Below are 15,404 nucleotides of genomic sequence, written 5' to 3' on the forward strand. Positions count from 1 at the left end.
ATAAACAAGAACAACGGCCTTATCATTCAATCACTCCTATCCAACTTGAAGCAAAAGCAGAAATCTGATCAACTCGAGTGCAACAACCTCAATAATCTCATAACCACTTGTTCAAATCAACTTGTTAAATCCACAAATTCAAACTTGAAGTTACAAAACAAGTTGTCGAGTTTGAGAGGGCTTTTGAATAAACTTATATCTCAATCTCATCAGCTAGACCATCAAATGCAATCCTCCACCCATAATCACTCTCAAATAAAATCTACACACTCTCTAAGGCATCACCACTGGTTATCTTCAATTGAAAAGGTCAATCATCTTAAGCAACATCTCCACTCCAGTCAATCTCAACTACAAACTCTCTCCCTTAAAGCTTCTAAATTGAAACAAAGAAAGCTAAAATTTTCATCTCATTCGATCCCAAATTTACAATCTCAATTAGACAACAACAGCGCATTTAATAGACTCTACTCTTCTTCTTCCTCTTTAAACTCTCCATCTACTTTCTCCCCTTGGTCAGACACTCATCCATCCACTCAGACTGATAGTCTGCTTCCGTTTCCAGGAACTGCTTCAACTCACATCTCCTCCTATCCCTCATTCCACCCACCAAGAACTAGAACCACTTCTCACCCTTCATTTTTTTACAATCACTTGTAATGTCTTATTTATTGCATTTTTTTATTTTACATGTCATCATCCATCATCAGCTGATGTAACTCTATGTGATAGTCATTATACTCCCTCCTACTCCTGTCATTTTTATTATCAAGTTCTACTCCGTCGCCATTTTCTTCGCCGCACTGCAATTTCAAAAGACTCTCATACTCATCAAAGCTAAAGTCCATCTTACCCGAGCGTCTGATTTCTCCCAACCACTCACTCGGCGATATCATAAACATTTCCCAGAACTTCCTCGATGCCCCAAAGTCAATTCCAACAGGCCATGTGATGATAGTTTTGAGATTTTGCTGCAGACTGCCTATATTCCGTATCATTCTCGCCGCGCCATGACGATCGATGTAACGTATAGAGCGCGTGATAGACATGAGCATTTTATCCATTAACATGCCCACCCCATCGAACAAGAATCGTTTTTCTGATTCAGTGAGAGTTTTAGAAGCCACATCGTCAACTTTAACGAGTTGTTTATTAATTTGCAGTATATATTCGTCAGGTCTGTTTGTATGTTCATGTTCGTGTTCATTTCTGTGCTCTCCATCATTACGCAGACCAGCATCGAAGTAGTAAACCACCATGACGCGCACCTCTAAACGCATAGTAAAGAGAATCATATCGATCAGCTGATGGTATGTTTGAAGAAGAGCCTCGAACCGCAGGATCATATCTCTCGTGAGCGGGAGATCGGCTTTATCAGTAGAGCTATGTGGAGCGCGTTCTGCCATAGTGTAATCTTCATCCGGGAGCAACTGCTCCGAAGCGACTTTAAGTGCTGACAATTTGACGATGAACCACTTGAGACTGCTGAAAAGGTGGCCCAGTCCTGCGAGTTTCTTCTTGGAATTCATCATATCGTCATACTGCACTCGATTCGCATCGTTGATTCCCATCTCTACTCGACTCTCCTGGGCGCATAGATCATTCTTCCTTGATGTATCACTATCCTGTAATGAGAATGCGTATGCGGGTTAGTGTTACTGTGCTGAACGAATAACACAGTGCCAACTTACCGAAGTGGCGAGCAACTCAGTAAGACAGGCTGTCAATTCAGCCCGCTGTGCCCACCTAGCACTGAGTTTGGGATCGTGAGGGCGTTCTGCGCTGTTGTTGCTGCTGTTGTCGCGCTCCCGGCCTACCAGATCCATGAAGCGCTCACTGCAGCGCTGGTAGTACTGGATAATGACCGTGATAATCAGCCGGCTATATGCCTCGCGGTGGAACGGTGTCGAGCGGAGCATTTCGGAGAGATGGCTGATTAGGTCTAGTAGCCCGAACACTGACTGGTGGGGGATATGTCAACTTCGCTTTTTATGCAGCTTGCGCGCTCTCACATACCTTCACTACGGGCTTAGGCGAGTCACCAATCCGGTCCGTCTCTTCGGCGAAGGCATCCGTACTCGCAACCGCACCCTGGAATAACTCCATCACTTTGTCCTGCAGCTGCGGGAGGAACACCTTGTCAATAAATGTGTCGAGCAAACTGCGCAGGTCCGAGTGATTAGGGTGAGTGTGAGTGTGAGTGTGAACGTGTGCATTATCAGTGTGAGTACTGCCATTGTTGTCGTTGTGCAGCCCAAGTATATGCACCGCACGTTCTACAAATGCACACGCTGGCTGAAAGAGGATTGGTATATTGAAAGCATCGGATTTCGTGAGGCGAGTGTAGCTCCTATCGAACTCGCTTCTCATCGCGGCGTTTGTGTCGATGAGATTAGTGTAGAGCGACCCCGACCCGACCAGTCCTGGCATAGTAGAAGCGAGTACATTTGACAGAGCCTCCTCGTGGCTCTTAAGACTGCGAGCCATTGCCTTCCCGTCTGTTTCAGCGAAACGGAAAAGGAATTTGGATCTATCTCGAGCCACTCCGCTGTGTCGAAGGACGTCATTGATAGACGCGACGAGGCTAGTGGCACCACTACCACCACTACTACTACTATTAACACCACCACCACCGCTAGCATTGTCAACATCGTCGTCTGTTATGAGGTAGCTCTCTATAAGCGTCGCAGCCTCACGCTGCACCAGCATCCATATCTCCTCAAGCGATAGCGTCGCCCCATGCAGACGATGCGCAACCACACCAACCACCCGCAATCCCCGCAAAACAGCTTCAAGTTTTGAGAAAAGGGTGTGCAGAAGGTCGCGTAGTATATGAGCACCCAAGTCGAGTTCACGTGCTTTGTGCGCGTTTTCCGTATCGCTGGTGCGGAAGAGAGACGAAATAATGCCGGCAGTTACAGCTGACTGGGTGGATGGAGTATGCGAGTGCGTGTGTGTATGGGCGCGTAAACGTTCACTCCGATGGCTCACCTCGTCAACGGTGTCGCTGATCACAGCTTGGATCTCGAGCGGGAGACGCGCGGGAATGAGGTCGAGCACATCGGGGACGCGCTGCAGTACGTGTAGAGCCTCGAGGATTGTCTGTATATAGACATAGCTGTCGCTTTCAGCCGCTGTCGGTATGGGGTTGTCGACGCTCACTGATAGATCAACAGCTGGTGACGATGGTGTGTTTACATTGTTGGGATTGGGTGATGGTATAGTGTGTTTTGTGGGAGTGGGTGTATCGGTATCGGCCATTCTCCGCCAGTCCCTCAGCGTGCACTTGGAAAAGTTGGAGAGATAGTTACTGAAGCTCCGCTCTTGGTCGTCATCATGGCTTTCAAGGTTTAGCTCCGGCTTGTAGGCTCTCCAGAGGTTGTCTGTGTGGTATGTTTTGAGGTATACGTGGTTATGCAGCTCTTCAATCAGCAACTCCCGCAACGCGTTGTCTTGGGAGAGGAGGAAGAGTCTCAGATCGACGATAGCACCAACGTCGGTGAGACTGGGCAAGTTGACAATGGTGAGAGATTTGTTGAGCAAAACCACGGCTTCGATCCAGCACTTATCTGTGATTAGTGATTCGAGCATGTCTGGAACGGAGCGCACAGCTTCAATCAAGTCAAGGGTGTGCATTGCCTCTTTGAGACTATCTCCTTTAGACCACAGGAAGCGTAGATCGTGCCTGCGGATATCAAGGCCGTCTCGTGCATCCTTGAGAGCGTAACGAGAGTCGTGGATGTCTGTAGAAGTGGATTGAAGCGAATTGTTGAATTGATCATGAGCAGCTCTAGTAGCATCAAAAGCGTGGCTATGTGAGTTCAAAATTGATTGCAAAGCCTCTTCCAAATTGTGTTTTGTATCCAAAAACGAGTGCAATGCGCTAGATTGAGAATCATCCAACAAATTCAAAGCGAGAGTGACTGGATTGAAATCTGGCTCCATTACATAAGCCCATTCATTTCTAACATGCTTAAGTAGCTCGTTTATCTCCCCAGATGTTCCATCGTCAACATTGTCAAGCCTAGTTGAACTGCTTGTCGGAGCTTCTGTCTGCTGACGTGTACGTCGCTGTGAGCGCGCTGGACGAAAAGGCTTTTGAGCTTCGTCCATTAGAGATGAGAGACGGGAGAGATGGTGGTGGTGGGGGTACAAGAAGTTCCTTGAATCTCAACCATCATCATCTCTGGAAATTTAAAAATCAAATGTCATCGCACAAACGACAGAGATCTTCTACACCAGCTGAATTGTCTTTACCTGGCCAGTCACTGGGACAGGGACAGTCACAAGGCCAGCAGCACCCAGGACCACCACCACCACCTTCACCAGAATCAAAGAAAGGCAGAGGTCGTCCACGCAAGTCCGATAAAGGCAAAGGACCTTCTCTATCACCAACTCTTCCCCAAAATGAATTAGAACCTGCAAACAACGCACCACCAAAGAAAGCAGAAGAAGACGACGATGATGAAATTGATGATGATTGGATGGAGGACGATGAGTTTGAGAGAGAGAGGCTGCAGTCGAAGAAAGCTAAAGAGGATTTGGGGTGAGTGATGTGTGTCTTTGGTCGATTCATTCACTCAAATTCCCTAGAATTCTTCTACAACACTTTTCCCCTGAACAGCTACAGCGTTATGAGGTTTATAGGCGTGCTGCTCTCAATAAGAGTACCATACGGAAGGTGAAATAGCCTCATTCTCATCACGCATACACTCACTCTTTCTCCCAGCTATGTAACCAGACACTCAACCAAAGCGTATCTCAAAATGTCAGCATCATTGTCTCTGGTTTCTCAAAGGTCTTTGTCGGTGAGATTGTAGAGAAGGGTGAGTTTGTGATCAATATCGTTGCAATGTCTTACGATAATCCAATTAGCACGCCAAGTCCAGCAATCTTGGGGTCAATCAGGTCCTCTCTCAGCTGATCAGATACGAGAAGCTCACCGTCTGTACCAGAAAGACAAAGGCGCGCATCGCAAGCCATTCGTGAGGTGATTCCAGTACATATTCTATTATTTATAAAATTACATGATTAGTTTGCTAATTCTATGTCAAAAGTGATCTTATTTCTCACTTTCGATGATAGGCGTATTGCTGGCATATGAAGTAATCAAACTCCTCCTTTTGTCCACTTGCTTATCGCATAACATACTCACAGCGTATAGCGATACAATAGGGGCCTGTACCATATTCAACAAAAATCCGAACACTCCCTTGAGTGCTTCTGGCCACCACGTATGCGCGACATTCTCCCTGCCTCCGATCAACGGTGCCATAATAGCAATCGATACTGGAAACACAACGAAAAAGATGATTGCCGAGTTGAGCAAACCAGAGAGAACAGTGAAGAGGATTGATTTAGGTGAGGTCACGAACCTCTTTATCAGCCCCACTGAACCCAGCTTCTCGTCCTTGCGCGTGCCTGCCGGGATGGGGATGTGGGGGAGGAGGATTACTGCAGGAAGAGGAATTCGTTCTATCAATTGCTTTGGAATATGCAAGGCGTGCCATGGTACCCGCCTCTGTGCGTAGTAGTCGAGCGTGAGTGTTATTGTCGTGAAAAAATACGTCAATGTGCCCTGAATGAAAATTGTTACCGCTAGATCGCCACTGAGAGGACACGGGAAATACCACCACGATATCTGTGCCTGGTCTGGAGTGGGAGTGGAGTCAGCGGTCTTCTTATATTGCGCCCTGCTGCCCTGCAATCTGCGCCTTTACTCACCTTTGTACATTCCCCAAGCTGTAGTAATTGTTAGCTGGTACTTGATCTTCTGAAAATACCCGCACCTATCACGAAATTAATTCCGCCCGTGAAAAGCGACGGCAGTATCGTTTGTATTGTAATAAGCAACAAATCCAATAGCTTGTTTTTCCTGTCTTTCTTGGGAACATCTCCCAGTCTATTCATCGCTTCCTCTCTGTCCAAATGGTGTTGGTCTGTGGCTGCAAAAGACAGTGTGCTACCATCTGATGGTGCGCTGACGGTAATGGGCGATGGTGTTATTCTGTGGCTGTAGGGGTGGCTGTCTCTGTTTACCCCGATTCGTTCTTCCTCACTGACCAGCTGCATCTTCTATGATCACTGTTGGAACGGAAGAGTAACTCGAGCGCTCGGTAGCGATATGATGTCATCGGCATATCAATCGCATTCTTTCTGCTAGCAAGCTACGCACTGACAGCATTGAAGATCTCGCTTTCTATCCCTCTTTCTCCGATCATTTCTACCTCTCTCCTTGGCTTTTCCGTAGCTTGTGCAGATTTCGCAGCCGTGGCGCAGATCATTTCGCCGCTTTTGTATATTTTAGCTAGTAGAAACAAGTCACATTAGCTCACACATAATCGGCATGCTTGCATGTTTCGCTCACCCTACACACCACGTGCCAAGCTAAACACGCTACACGATCATGCCAGTGCATGCCAGTCATATCTGAGAATTCACAACGTATCGCATACTAATTACTTCCCCAAATCACCCTCTTGTTGTAATAGAGACTTTAATTTCGGCACACCGCTACATCACTATTAATAACGAATCATCCGTGCGTAGAGTGTTGTGCGTTGTGCGCAATACAAGCGAGTCAGAAAAATGCGATGAGGGGTTAATTATTTGTGTCAAAGCTGCTCAATTGTTACTCAGAGATTGATTTATAAGAATACTCGACAGCTGCTATTATTACTCCGATCATGTGATTACTCGATGTAATTATCCGATGCATGGGCACATTCGTTGGGATCACACTACTTTTATAAAGAAGTCTTATTCTTGTAAGGAAAACGTCTCCGGTATTTCTGATTTGAAAGGTCACTCTGTCGAAAATTTCTGCCCAGTCTACTCAGAAAAAGGATAAGCAAATGCGGAGGTGATCGCGTACTACCAATATAAAGATTTTGGCTAGATCAATGATCTAATGGGATCTAAAGCATACTAGCTAGACTTTTATATCTGCACTCCGCTCAATATCCATTTAGATGAATTTCCCCACTACCACCTATCTCATCTCAGATGTCTGATTTACGAGTTTTGATGATCTCCAAATAAGAGAGCTTCAAAAATAGACCCGGATGAACTCTACAAGATTTTTCCAGAATTGCATCCCTGAGCCTCCATGTGCGCCCTTTAGGCTGTTCGGAAGTTGTGATTTGACTTCGCTCTGTATCACGCTATAGGACAGATAACGAGGATTCCACGTGCTTCGTAGTTTACAACAAAGCTTTCTGACTTACTGAGATCGCATAAATTCAGAGATCTCAAGTACTCATACTTCTATATACGATATACATTTTCCGATACTTAGCATCCACAGGACTCAATGCTTGCTCCAGGGAACAAGTAATGACATTAAGTAATCTTACACGTCTGGCTCAACAAGATGTATTTCGAAAAATTGAATGATGCCAGTGATGGGATGCATAAGGCAGCATTGAAATCTTAGAGGTCGGCATAGTACAAAATAGCATGCACAGACGCCAAAAATGGCATATATATTTCGACGGTCACAGAGCTCTATAGAGGCTAGCAAGTGCAATGACAAGGTCAATATGCTCATGCATGTATTAAAAAACATGTACTCGGTTGACTTGTTTTTGTTACAGGAAACCAACTGTTTGATCAGGTTTTAATATATGAAAGTACATCTGGAATATTTTGCACGTAATTTATGTTTGATAGCACGTCTTGTTGAAGCGGTTTATGATACTCTGCTCTATAGAAAAGTAAAGGATGCATTCCAGCGTGCATCGCTCCCAGGTAGTCGCTGCGAGGGTTAGTTAACTCAGTCAGGTACGCAACGATCAGACACACGCTTTGTATTCATCACCCACGAAAAGAACCTCCTCCGGACGTATGTTTGAGTGAAGAGCGTGTTTGAATATGTTAATATCCGGTTTCTCGCAGCCGACGTTATACGACAGGCTAATTTTGTCGAAAAAGTGACGTAGGTGAAGAGATTCAAGTACAGATACTGCGATTAGAGTAAGATGCGCACTTATTACTCGCAACACACCCACCTATTCTCTCATCGGAATTGGATACCAAACCGCATTTTAACCCAGACTTTTTTATGGATGATACTGCAGGCGTGGATCGATTCAGTTGCGACTTTGTGCCTTTTAGCCCCTCTCACGTGTTTCATAGGATCCTTCAAATGGCTCATAACCTTCCGAGCTTGCGAATCGAGTAAGTAGCTCATTCTGAATAACTTGCAGAGAAGTATTATTAACTGGAATCGCAGTAATGAGCTTGAGTCACTTGATTGGCACTCAGAACCCACTGTCTGCTACGCTGACGTTATCCTCTATCACCATTCTGATAAGAGTAGACCACCATTGATTGGGTGTCCAGGCAATACTCTTGCCGTAGTTACTAGCCTTCTCGTTCAATTGTACAAACGCAACTTTAAAGGAAGACTTGATGACGTCTGGATTGATATTGATTCCGTGTTTGTGGAAAACATGGGCGTATTGATTAGGTATGGGCTGCCTGGGCCTGAGAATCGTGTCAAAGGCATCAAACAGAACCATCCTAGTCGTCGTAGCCGCCTTCATTGTATTTTTTCAAGCAGGGGAATCAAAGAAGCAATGAAATATAAAACCATTTTTATTACAATGATAAAATCATTCCATCCCCCCTCTAACTAACCCTACTATCGTGCGCTAGCTCAACTTTCGCTAACTCGGCCCACGATGGTTTACTCCCAAGAGGATTGTTGGGCAGCGGTACCTTCTTGGACAGCGGTTGGTTCAGCAGCCCAGTCGGTGGTACCGAGGGTACCATCAGCAGCCCAGTCAACGGCATCGTTTGATTGGATACCTGCGGCGACGGTTGGGTCAACAGCGCCAGCTTGAGCAGCACCTTGAACATCCCATTCAGGGATGGCAGTAGCGCCTTCAGCCTCAGCATCAGCGTTACGACCTTCACCGGAAGAAGCGATGACCTTGGCTTCAGCGAGAGCAGCTTGCTCAGCCTCGACTTCTTCTGGAGCGCGGTAGAAGAACATGTCTGGCATAATGTTCCAGTTCTCAGATCTGGAGATGGTGCCTCTGAGACGGAGAACTTCACGTGCAAGTAACCACCAAATCAAACCAATTGAGTGACGACCCTTGTTGTTGGTTGGGATAGCAACGTCGACAAACTTGAGAGCAGCGTCAGTGTCACAGAGAGCAATGACAGGGATGTTGACGTAAGCAGCTTCACGGATAGCTTGGTGATCGACGCGTGGGTCAGTGACGATGATGAGACGTGGCTCCTTGAATGATCTGGTGATGTAGTTGGTGAAAGAACCAGGAGTGAATCTACCAGCGATAGCTTGAGCGCCAGTTTGAGCAGCGAACTTGTGAACAGCACGTTGACCGTATGGACGAGAAGAAATGACAGCGACATCATTTGGGTTCTCAACAGCAGCGATGATTCTTGCAGCCAACATGAGCTTCTCCCAGGTCTTACCCAAGTTGATGAGGTTGATACCATCCTTACGGGTTCTCCAGACGTATGGCTCCATGGCCTTTTCAACGTTCTTAACGCCCATGTGGCAGTGGGCGGCTAAGAGAAGGCTAACATCATCTGAGGTCATTTGGAGAGCAGACATGGCTGAGAATGTTTTGTGAGATTTAGATTTTTGTATTTCCTTCTTTTCTCACCTGTTTTCTTCTGGTCTTGGTACGGGAGCAAGAAGTCAATTCTGCCCAAAATCTTCTGAGCTCGCTTCGCGGGCAACAAAAAAATTATAAATTTAGCAAAAATTGGAGCCGATTTTGAGGAGATTGCAAGGATTGTGATGGATTGTGGATGATTCTATTCTCATCATATTGTGCTATGTGCTGTGTGCTGTGTGTGCTTATAAGAGGCGTTTTGGGGAATGGTGCTGTGAATAGCCATAGAGATTTGTATACAGATTCTAGTATTGTAAAGTACTTGAAAACACTTGAATTATCCCAGTCTCCCCTCTTAGACCACAACGACCAACATGATTACGTCAAAACACCCGGAAGATAAGGAGAAGTCGGTTGGAAAAAGGAAATCATTCGCTACAGAACCCAGGCCAGATTTATTCTCAACGCCTGATGAATATTACGATACTAATGATAAAGTTATAAACAGGACTAGAACGCTGTCTATTTCAAATATGGAATCTAGGCGCAATAGACCAAATTCAACGATCCAAAGGAGATTGAGCCATGGTGAGTGGCGTTGTCTGTTTAATTCATCTCTCTAAGCCATTTCAGATGAACCTTCAAACATCCCGCGTAGATTCTTAGTAAACGTTAATGACACTTTAAATGTTATCTTGGAGCAAGAAGATTTAGACAATAACTCTCAAATCTCAATCACCGACGCTGGCCCAAAGTTATTTCAACTTGGCACTGCTTCGTCTAACGGCTACAACGCTTTCGATATTAGAGGCAACTACATGCTCTCAAACCTTCTCCAAGAACTTGCAACCGCTAAAGATCAAGGCCGCTCCCAAATTCTTCTCGACGAAGCAAGACTCGCTGAAGATCCTCTCCAGCGTCTCAGCAGGATGATTAAGTTCACTTTCTGGTCAAATCTTACACGCTCTATCGACAAAAAAGGTCTCGAGAAGGTGATCTCAGACCCTAAAGATAGATCTGGCGAGAAAAGTCCCCTTATTTACGTTCCAATCGACGCTCCTCATATATACGACTATTATGTAAAGTTGGCGCAGGAAAAACCACAACTCAACCTTCGTGTTGAAATGCTACCAGCACACCCTGACAATCCCGCTTTTGTTCGCTCAATTAGCACAAAACCTGGTCTCTTGGCTTTAGAAATGCGCGAATCCTCAAATGGTCAACTCGAGGGCATTCCCTTTGTTGTTCCAGGTGCGAGATTTAACGAAATCTACTATTGGGATAGCTACTTCATGGCTTTAGGGCTCATATCTGACGATCTCATTGATCTCGCTCAAGGCATCGTCGATCATTTCGTTTTTCAGATTCGCCATTATGGCAAAATACTGAATGGGAATAGGAGCTACTATTTAACACGCTCTCAGCCACCCTTCCTCACCGATCTTGCGATGCAGATCTACCACCGTCTGCCTGACGACACGGAAGCTGAGAGGGAATCCAACAAGCAATGGCTTGCGCGTGCAATAAGAGCTGCTATCAAGGAGTACCACAATGTGTGGATGTCTGAGCCCAGATTAGACCCTGTTTCCGGTTTATCGAGATTCAGACCTCCATCTATCGGCATCCCACCTGAAACTGAGCCTTCGCATTTCTTGCACGTTCTTGAACCTTTCGCTGAAAAACACGGTATGGGGGTTGATGAGTTTATTACTAAATACAACAACCAAGAGGTTAAAGATAGCGAGCTTGATGACTTTTTCTTGCACGATATAGCTATTAGGGAAAGCGGACATGATACGACTACTAGATTTGAAAACTGCTGCGCGGATTTGGCAACAGTTGATTTGAATACTTTGCTGTGTGAGTACTGCTTCTGCTCATGCTCATGCTCATGAAGATTAACCACTGGTACAGACAAGTATGAGGTGGATATTGGTTTCGCAATCAAGGATCAGTTCGACGACGAGCTGGAGTTGTTTGATGAGTTTGAGTTGACGCCGTCGCCATTCGCCGCCGAGTCCACCGACAGCTCCACGCCAAAGCGCAAATCAACAGATGTGACGCAGACGAGCAAACCATGGTTCGAGCGTGCCAAAGGGCGTCGCGCGCGCCTAGACAGATACTGCTGGAACGATGAGGCAGGCAATTACTTTGACTACAACACCAAAACGCAGAAGCAGACGACGTTCGAGACGGCGACGAGTCTATGGGCGCTATGGGCAGGTTGTGCGACCGAAACGCAAGCTAAGGCGTTAGTAGAGAAAGCTCTGCCTCTGTTCGAGGTGATGGGAGGGATAACAACGTGTTCCGAGAGGAGCAGGGGACCTTTAACTCCCGAAAATCCAGCTAAGCAGTGGGATTACCCTTACGCATGGCCTCCTCATCAGGTTATCGCATGGGTGGGACTCGAGCGCTACGGTTTCATGGAAGCCGCTCAGCGGTTGGCGTATAGATGGGTTTATATGATGATAACAGCTTTTGTGGATTTTAACGGAACCGTTACGGAGAAATTCGACGCTGTTCGTCTCACTCATATGGTCGATGCTGAGTATGGGAACCAGGGGATCGATTTCGATTTCGTGCCTAGAGAAGGATTTGGATGGTCGAATGCGTCTTTCCAAGTAGGCCTGTCGTTCCTCACGAATAGCATGAAGACGGCACTTTCAGTTTGTACGTCACCTGAGGTTTACTTCAGTCGTAGAGTGGGTGGTGAGAGTGAGGGATTGGAGAGAGATGCTCCAGTAACTCCTCCCGCTGTGCTCGCTGCTAAAGGTGACATTGATAGCCTGTATACGGAGAAGGAAGGCGATGCAGAAGCGCCGTTCGCTGATAAGAGGAAGAGAATGTCCATCGATGTCTCACAAGCCATCAAAGGATTTTCCAATTAAGAGGGGTGCAATTAATGAAGTAACGAATAACGCGACAAACACGATAAGCACAACAAATACAACGAACAAAGCAAACATATGAATAAAACGAACACTGGTATTGTATGTCTATTTAATCAACAAAAATTTTCATAAACAAATCACATCACACAGGCGGCCGTGGAGTGGGTTGGATAGTATTTGGGGCAGGCTCAGCTGGAACACTTAAGCTGGGTGTGCGCGTGTGGGTGGGAGTGCTCTGTTGATCCTGTCGTTGCTGCTGTTGTTGAGTAGCGTCTTCAAAATCCGCTACAGACACACCGGGGACATCTGGTCGAGGAGTGAGGAGGAGTTGAAAAGGAGGTAGTGAGGAGTGTGTGTGAGTGACGTCGTCCATGTTGATTGGTAATGCATTGTCGGATTCGAGCTGAGCATCCATCCTGTCTAAATCATCCGTACTATTCTGTGTACTGTCTGCACCATTTGCACCCCGTATCGTAGTCAACGCAGCGACGAGGTCCTCTGCCAGTGTCTCAGTATTGGGTGGATCCTCTTTGACAGGTTCCCATCCCACAGGCGGGGATCCAGGAGGGCTGATAAGGAAATTTTTCTCTATGCCAGGAACGCTTAGGAAGAATTCGCTGTGAGTCTTGGTCGATACGGGTGTGGGTGTTGGCGGGAGGGAGAAGACGCGCAGAAGGAAGCCGTGGTTCCAAGCGGGGGCAAGAGGAGCGCAGTCTGAGCGAGCCCTGTGGCGTTTGCGGAGGTGTGGTGTGTGTGGTGTGTGTGGTGTGTGTGTGAGCCCTGTGTGCCCTGTGTGCCCTTTACCCCCCACAGCCAGCCTATCAAGACGATCTTTGCAGAGCTGCGCATCGCCGGCATCCCAGAAAATTGCTATTGCTCTCCCGAATGAACCAAGCGGTATCCACGAGTAGAGCTCGTTATCGGAGCGCAGCGCGTGGGCTTCGATGGCTGATTTGAGGATATCGAGGATGTGCGTGTCGAATATGCAGCTGGGGAGATTGGTGAATACGAGTGTGTTGCTGTGGTGCGTCATTGGCGGTGGTGGTGGTAGTTGAACACTAACTATCAACTGACAAGTCGATGGATAAATATCAAAGTGTAAATGCGAGTGGGGAAAGGGCGCAGGATGAGTGAGTTATTTGGCAGTGTGCGTGGAGTGGCTGACTCGTCGACTAGTAAAGCACAGGCAGAAGCACACCAGCACCAGCACCAGCACCAGCACCAGGACACCCACGATGAGTATGACGCCTTTGACTCTCTAGACGAATCTGAGCTTGAACGTCGCGCTATAGAAGACAGAAAGAAACGCAGAGACGCTTTAATGGCCAAGTTTGACAAGGGCACACAGAACACAGAGAGCACACAGAGCATACAGAGCACACAACAGGCACAGCACACACACCCCGCAACCCCCTTCACCGAAAACCTCAAAGGAATAGTCGCAGATCCACACGAAGGAATTTCCGCGGCAGACTACAACTATACGCTGGACAGAAGGGAGGATGTCGATTCTGGCGGTGTGGCTGATGGTGCTACTGATACTGCCACTGCCACTGCCACTGCCACTACTACTTCTCCCAATCCACCTTCTTCCGACGCATCCGATGACGACATGTTCGCGCTGCAACCTTCAAAGAAGCAGAAAAGATCACATACCACAACAAACACATCAAAACCATCACTCCCAATCGATGGCAGCACAGATAGCGAAGGATACTACATGCACACGTTCGGCGAAAGGCTCGACAATAATCGCTACATCGTCTTTGCAAGTCTGGGTGTGGGGATGTTCAGCAAAGTAGTGCGGGTAAAAGACACGCACGCTCACGACAAAGAGTATGCGGTGAAGATTATCCGCTCCCAGGAATCAATGAAGAAGGCCGCGCTGAAGGAAGTCAATCTGCTTGAGCGACTCAAGGAGTTGGATGCGGAAGACCGCAAGCATGTTGTGAGGATAGAGCGCACTTTCGAACACAGAGGACATCTCTGTATTGTGTTTGAGAGTCTGGGGATGAATCTAAGAGAAATACTCAAACGGTTCGGCGCCAATGTCGGCATTAATATCAAGGCTCTGCGCGCTTATGCGCATCAAATCCTCCTCGCTCTCAGCCTGCTCAAGAAGGCTAATGTGATGCATGCAGATATGAAACCGGACAATATTTTGGTGAGTGCGGCGTGCTTGTGTTGAGCTACCCAGGCCGAGCTTACTTACGACTCTTAGGTGAGTGAAAATAAGGCTCTGCTCAAAGTATGCGATCTGGGTAGTGCGGCTGATGTGAGTGAGGGTGATATCACTCCCTACTTGGTATCTAGATTCTATCGAGCGCCTGAAATTAGTGAGTAGTGGTGTTGATGATGCCTCCCTCTCTCTAATCACCACACCTCCCTTAGTACTTGGACTTCCTTATGACACAGCTATCGATATGTGGAGTGTTGGTTGTACACTGTACGAAATGTACACAGGCCAGATACTATTTTCTGGACGGAGCAACAACGAGATGCTTAAGAAAATGATGGAATTGAAGGGCAAGTTCAATCACAAGATGATCAAGAAGGGTGTGTATGGTACGCGCAAGGTTGATAATAATGCGCATTTCACTGAGCATTTTGATTTTATTTCAAACGAGGTTGATAAAATGACAAATCAGGTAGGTTTATCGCCCTTTTTAAACGCCCGACACCCCACTCACACAGGCGTCGCAGATGGTGGCTAAGACACTCCCCTTCTCCCGCCCGACAAAGGATCTGCGCGATAAGATAATACCATCGATAGCAGAGCAGAAAGGAATGAAGGAGGATGAAATAAAGTCTTTGCATGCCTTTGCTGATCTTCTCGATAAGATGCTCAGTTTAGATCCCCAAAAGAGGATTAGCGTTAGAGATGCGCTGGGGCATCCTTTCTTTACTGCATAAGTGCATAATG

The 15,404-nt window shown here is 46.7% G+C and overlaps 8 protein-coding genes across 8 annotated transcripts; 3 read left to right on the forward strand and 5 right to left on the reverse strand.

The window, feature by feature from the left end:
- Positions 1 to 686: 686 nt before the first annotated feature.
- Positions 687 to 4,113, reverse strand: J056_002209 (putative exocyst complex component sec8; the record flags this gene model as incomplete). Its single annotated transcript, XM_009268073.1, has 3 exons — positions 687 to 1,625; positions 1,692 to 1,961; positions 2,017 to 4,113. The coding sequence occupies 3 exons, from the start codon at positions 4,111 to 4,113 to the stop codon at positions 687 to 689; spliced, it is 3,306 nt and encodes a 1,101-aa protein (XP_009266348.1).
- A 92-nt stretch (positions 4,114 to 4,205) lies between these two features.
- On the forward strand, positions 4,206 to 4,994 carry J056_002210 (Transcription initiation factor TFIID subunit 11; the record flags this gene model as incomplete). The annotated part of the gene is made up of 4 exons (XM_009268074.1): positions 4,206 to 4,546; positions 4,594 to 4,681; positions 4,730 to 4,826; positions 4,876 to 4,994. 4 exons carry the CDS (start codon positions 4,206 to 4,208, stop codon positions 4,992 to 4,994), a joined length of 645 nt encoding a protein of 214 aa, XP_009266349.1.
- A 68-nt stretch (positions 4,995 to 5,062) lies between these two features.
- Positions 5,063 to 6,072, reverse strand: J056_002211 (uncharacterized protein; the record flags this gene model as incomplete). Its single annotated transcript, XM_009268075.1, has 3 exons — positions 5,063 to 5,652; positions 5,725 to 5,742; positions 5,790 to 6,072. 3 exons carry the CDS (start codon positions 6,070 to 6,072, stop codon positions 5,063 to 5,065), a joined length of 891 nt encoding a protein of 296 aa, XP_009266350.1.
- A 1,539-nt stretch (positions 6,073 to 7,611) lies between these two features.
- J056_002212 (Haloacid dehalogenase-like hydrolase domain-containing protein 3) lies at positions 7,612 to 8,546 on the reverse strand (the record flags this gene model as incomplete). The annotated part of the gene is made up of 5 exons (XM_009268076.1): positions 7,612 to 7,756; positions 7,804 to 7,963; positions 8,010 to 8,072; positions 8,126 to 8,221; positions 8,273 to 8,546. The coding sequence occupies 5 exons, from the start codon at positions 8,544 to 8,546 to the stop codon at positions 7,612 to 7,614; spliced, it is 738 nt and encodes a 245-aa protein (XP_009266351.1).
- Positions 8,547 to 8,689: 143 nt separating this feature from the next.
- J056_002213 (40S ribosomal protein S0) lies at positions 8,690 to 9,586 on the reverse strand (the record flags this gene model as incomplete). The annotated part of the gene is made up of 1 exon (XM_009268077.1): positions 8,690 to 9,586. The coding sequence occupies one exon, from the start codon at positions 9,584 to 9,586 to the stop codon at positions 8,690 to 8,692; it is 897 nt and encodes a 298-aa protein (XP_009266352.1).
- Positions 9,587 to 9,964: 378 nt separating this feature from the next.
- On the forward strand, positions 9,965 to 12,478 carry J056_002214 (Neutral trehalase; the record flags this gene model as incomplete). Its single annotated transcript, XM_009268078.1, has 3 exons — positions 9,965 to 10,178; positions 10,224 to 11,450; positions 11,505 to 12,478. 3 exons carry the CDS (start codon positions 9,965 to 9,967, stop codon positions 12,476 to 12,478), a joined length of 2,415 nt encoding a protein of 804 aa, XP_009266353.1.
- Positions 12,479 to 12,623: 145 nt separating this feature from the next.
- J056_002215 (uncharacterized protein) lies at positions 12,624 to 13,514 on the reverse strand (the record flags this gene model as incomplete). The annotated part of the gene is made up of 1 exon (XM_009268079.1): positions 12,624 to 13,514. One exon carries the CDS (start codon positions 13,512 to 13,514, stop codon positions 12,624 to 12,626), a length of 891 nt encoding a protein of 296 aa, XP_009266354.1.
- A 47-nt stretch (positions 13,515 to 13,561) lies between these two features.
- Positions 13,562 to 15,394, forward strand: J056_002216 (Serine/threonine-protein kinase prp4; the record flags this gene model as incomplete). Its single annotated transcript, XM_009268080.1, has 5 exons — positions 13,562 to 13,611; positions 13,658 to 14,645; positions 14,703 to 14,817; positions 14,873 to 15,129; positions 15,185 to 15,394. 5 exons carry the CDS (start codon positions 13,562 to 13,564, stop codon positions 15,392 to 15,394), a joined length of 1,620 nt encoding a protein of 539 aa, XP_009266355.1.
- Positions 15,395 to 15,404: the final 10 nt, after the last annotated feature.

The sequence above is a fragment of the Wallemia ichthyophaga genome, assembly GCF_000400465.1.
Source record: "Wallemia ichthyophaga EXF-994 unplaced genomic scaffold scaffold2, whole genome shotgun sequence".
Lineage (NCBI taxonomy): Eukaryota > Fungi > Basidiomycota > Wallemiomycetes > Wallemiales > Wallemiaceae > Wallemia > Wallemia ichthyophaga.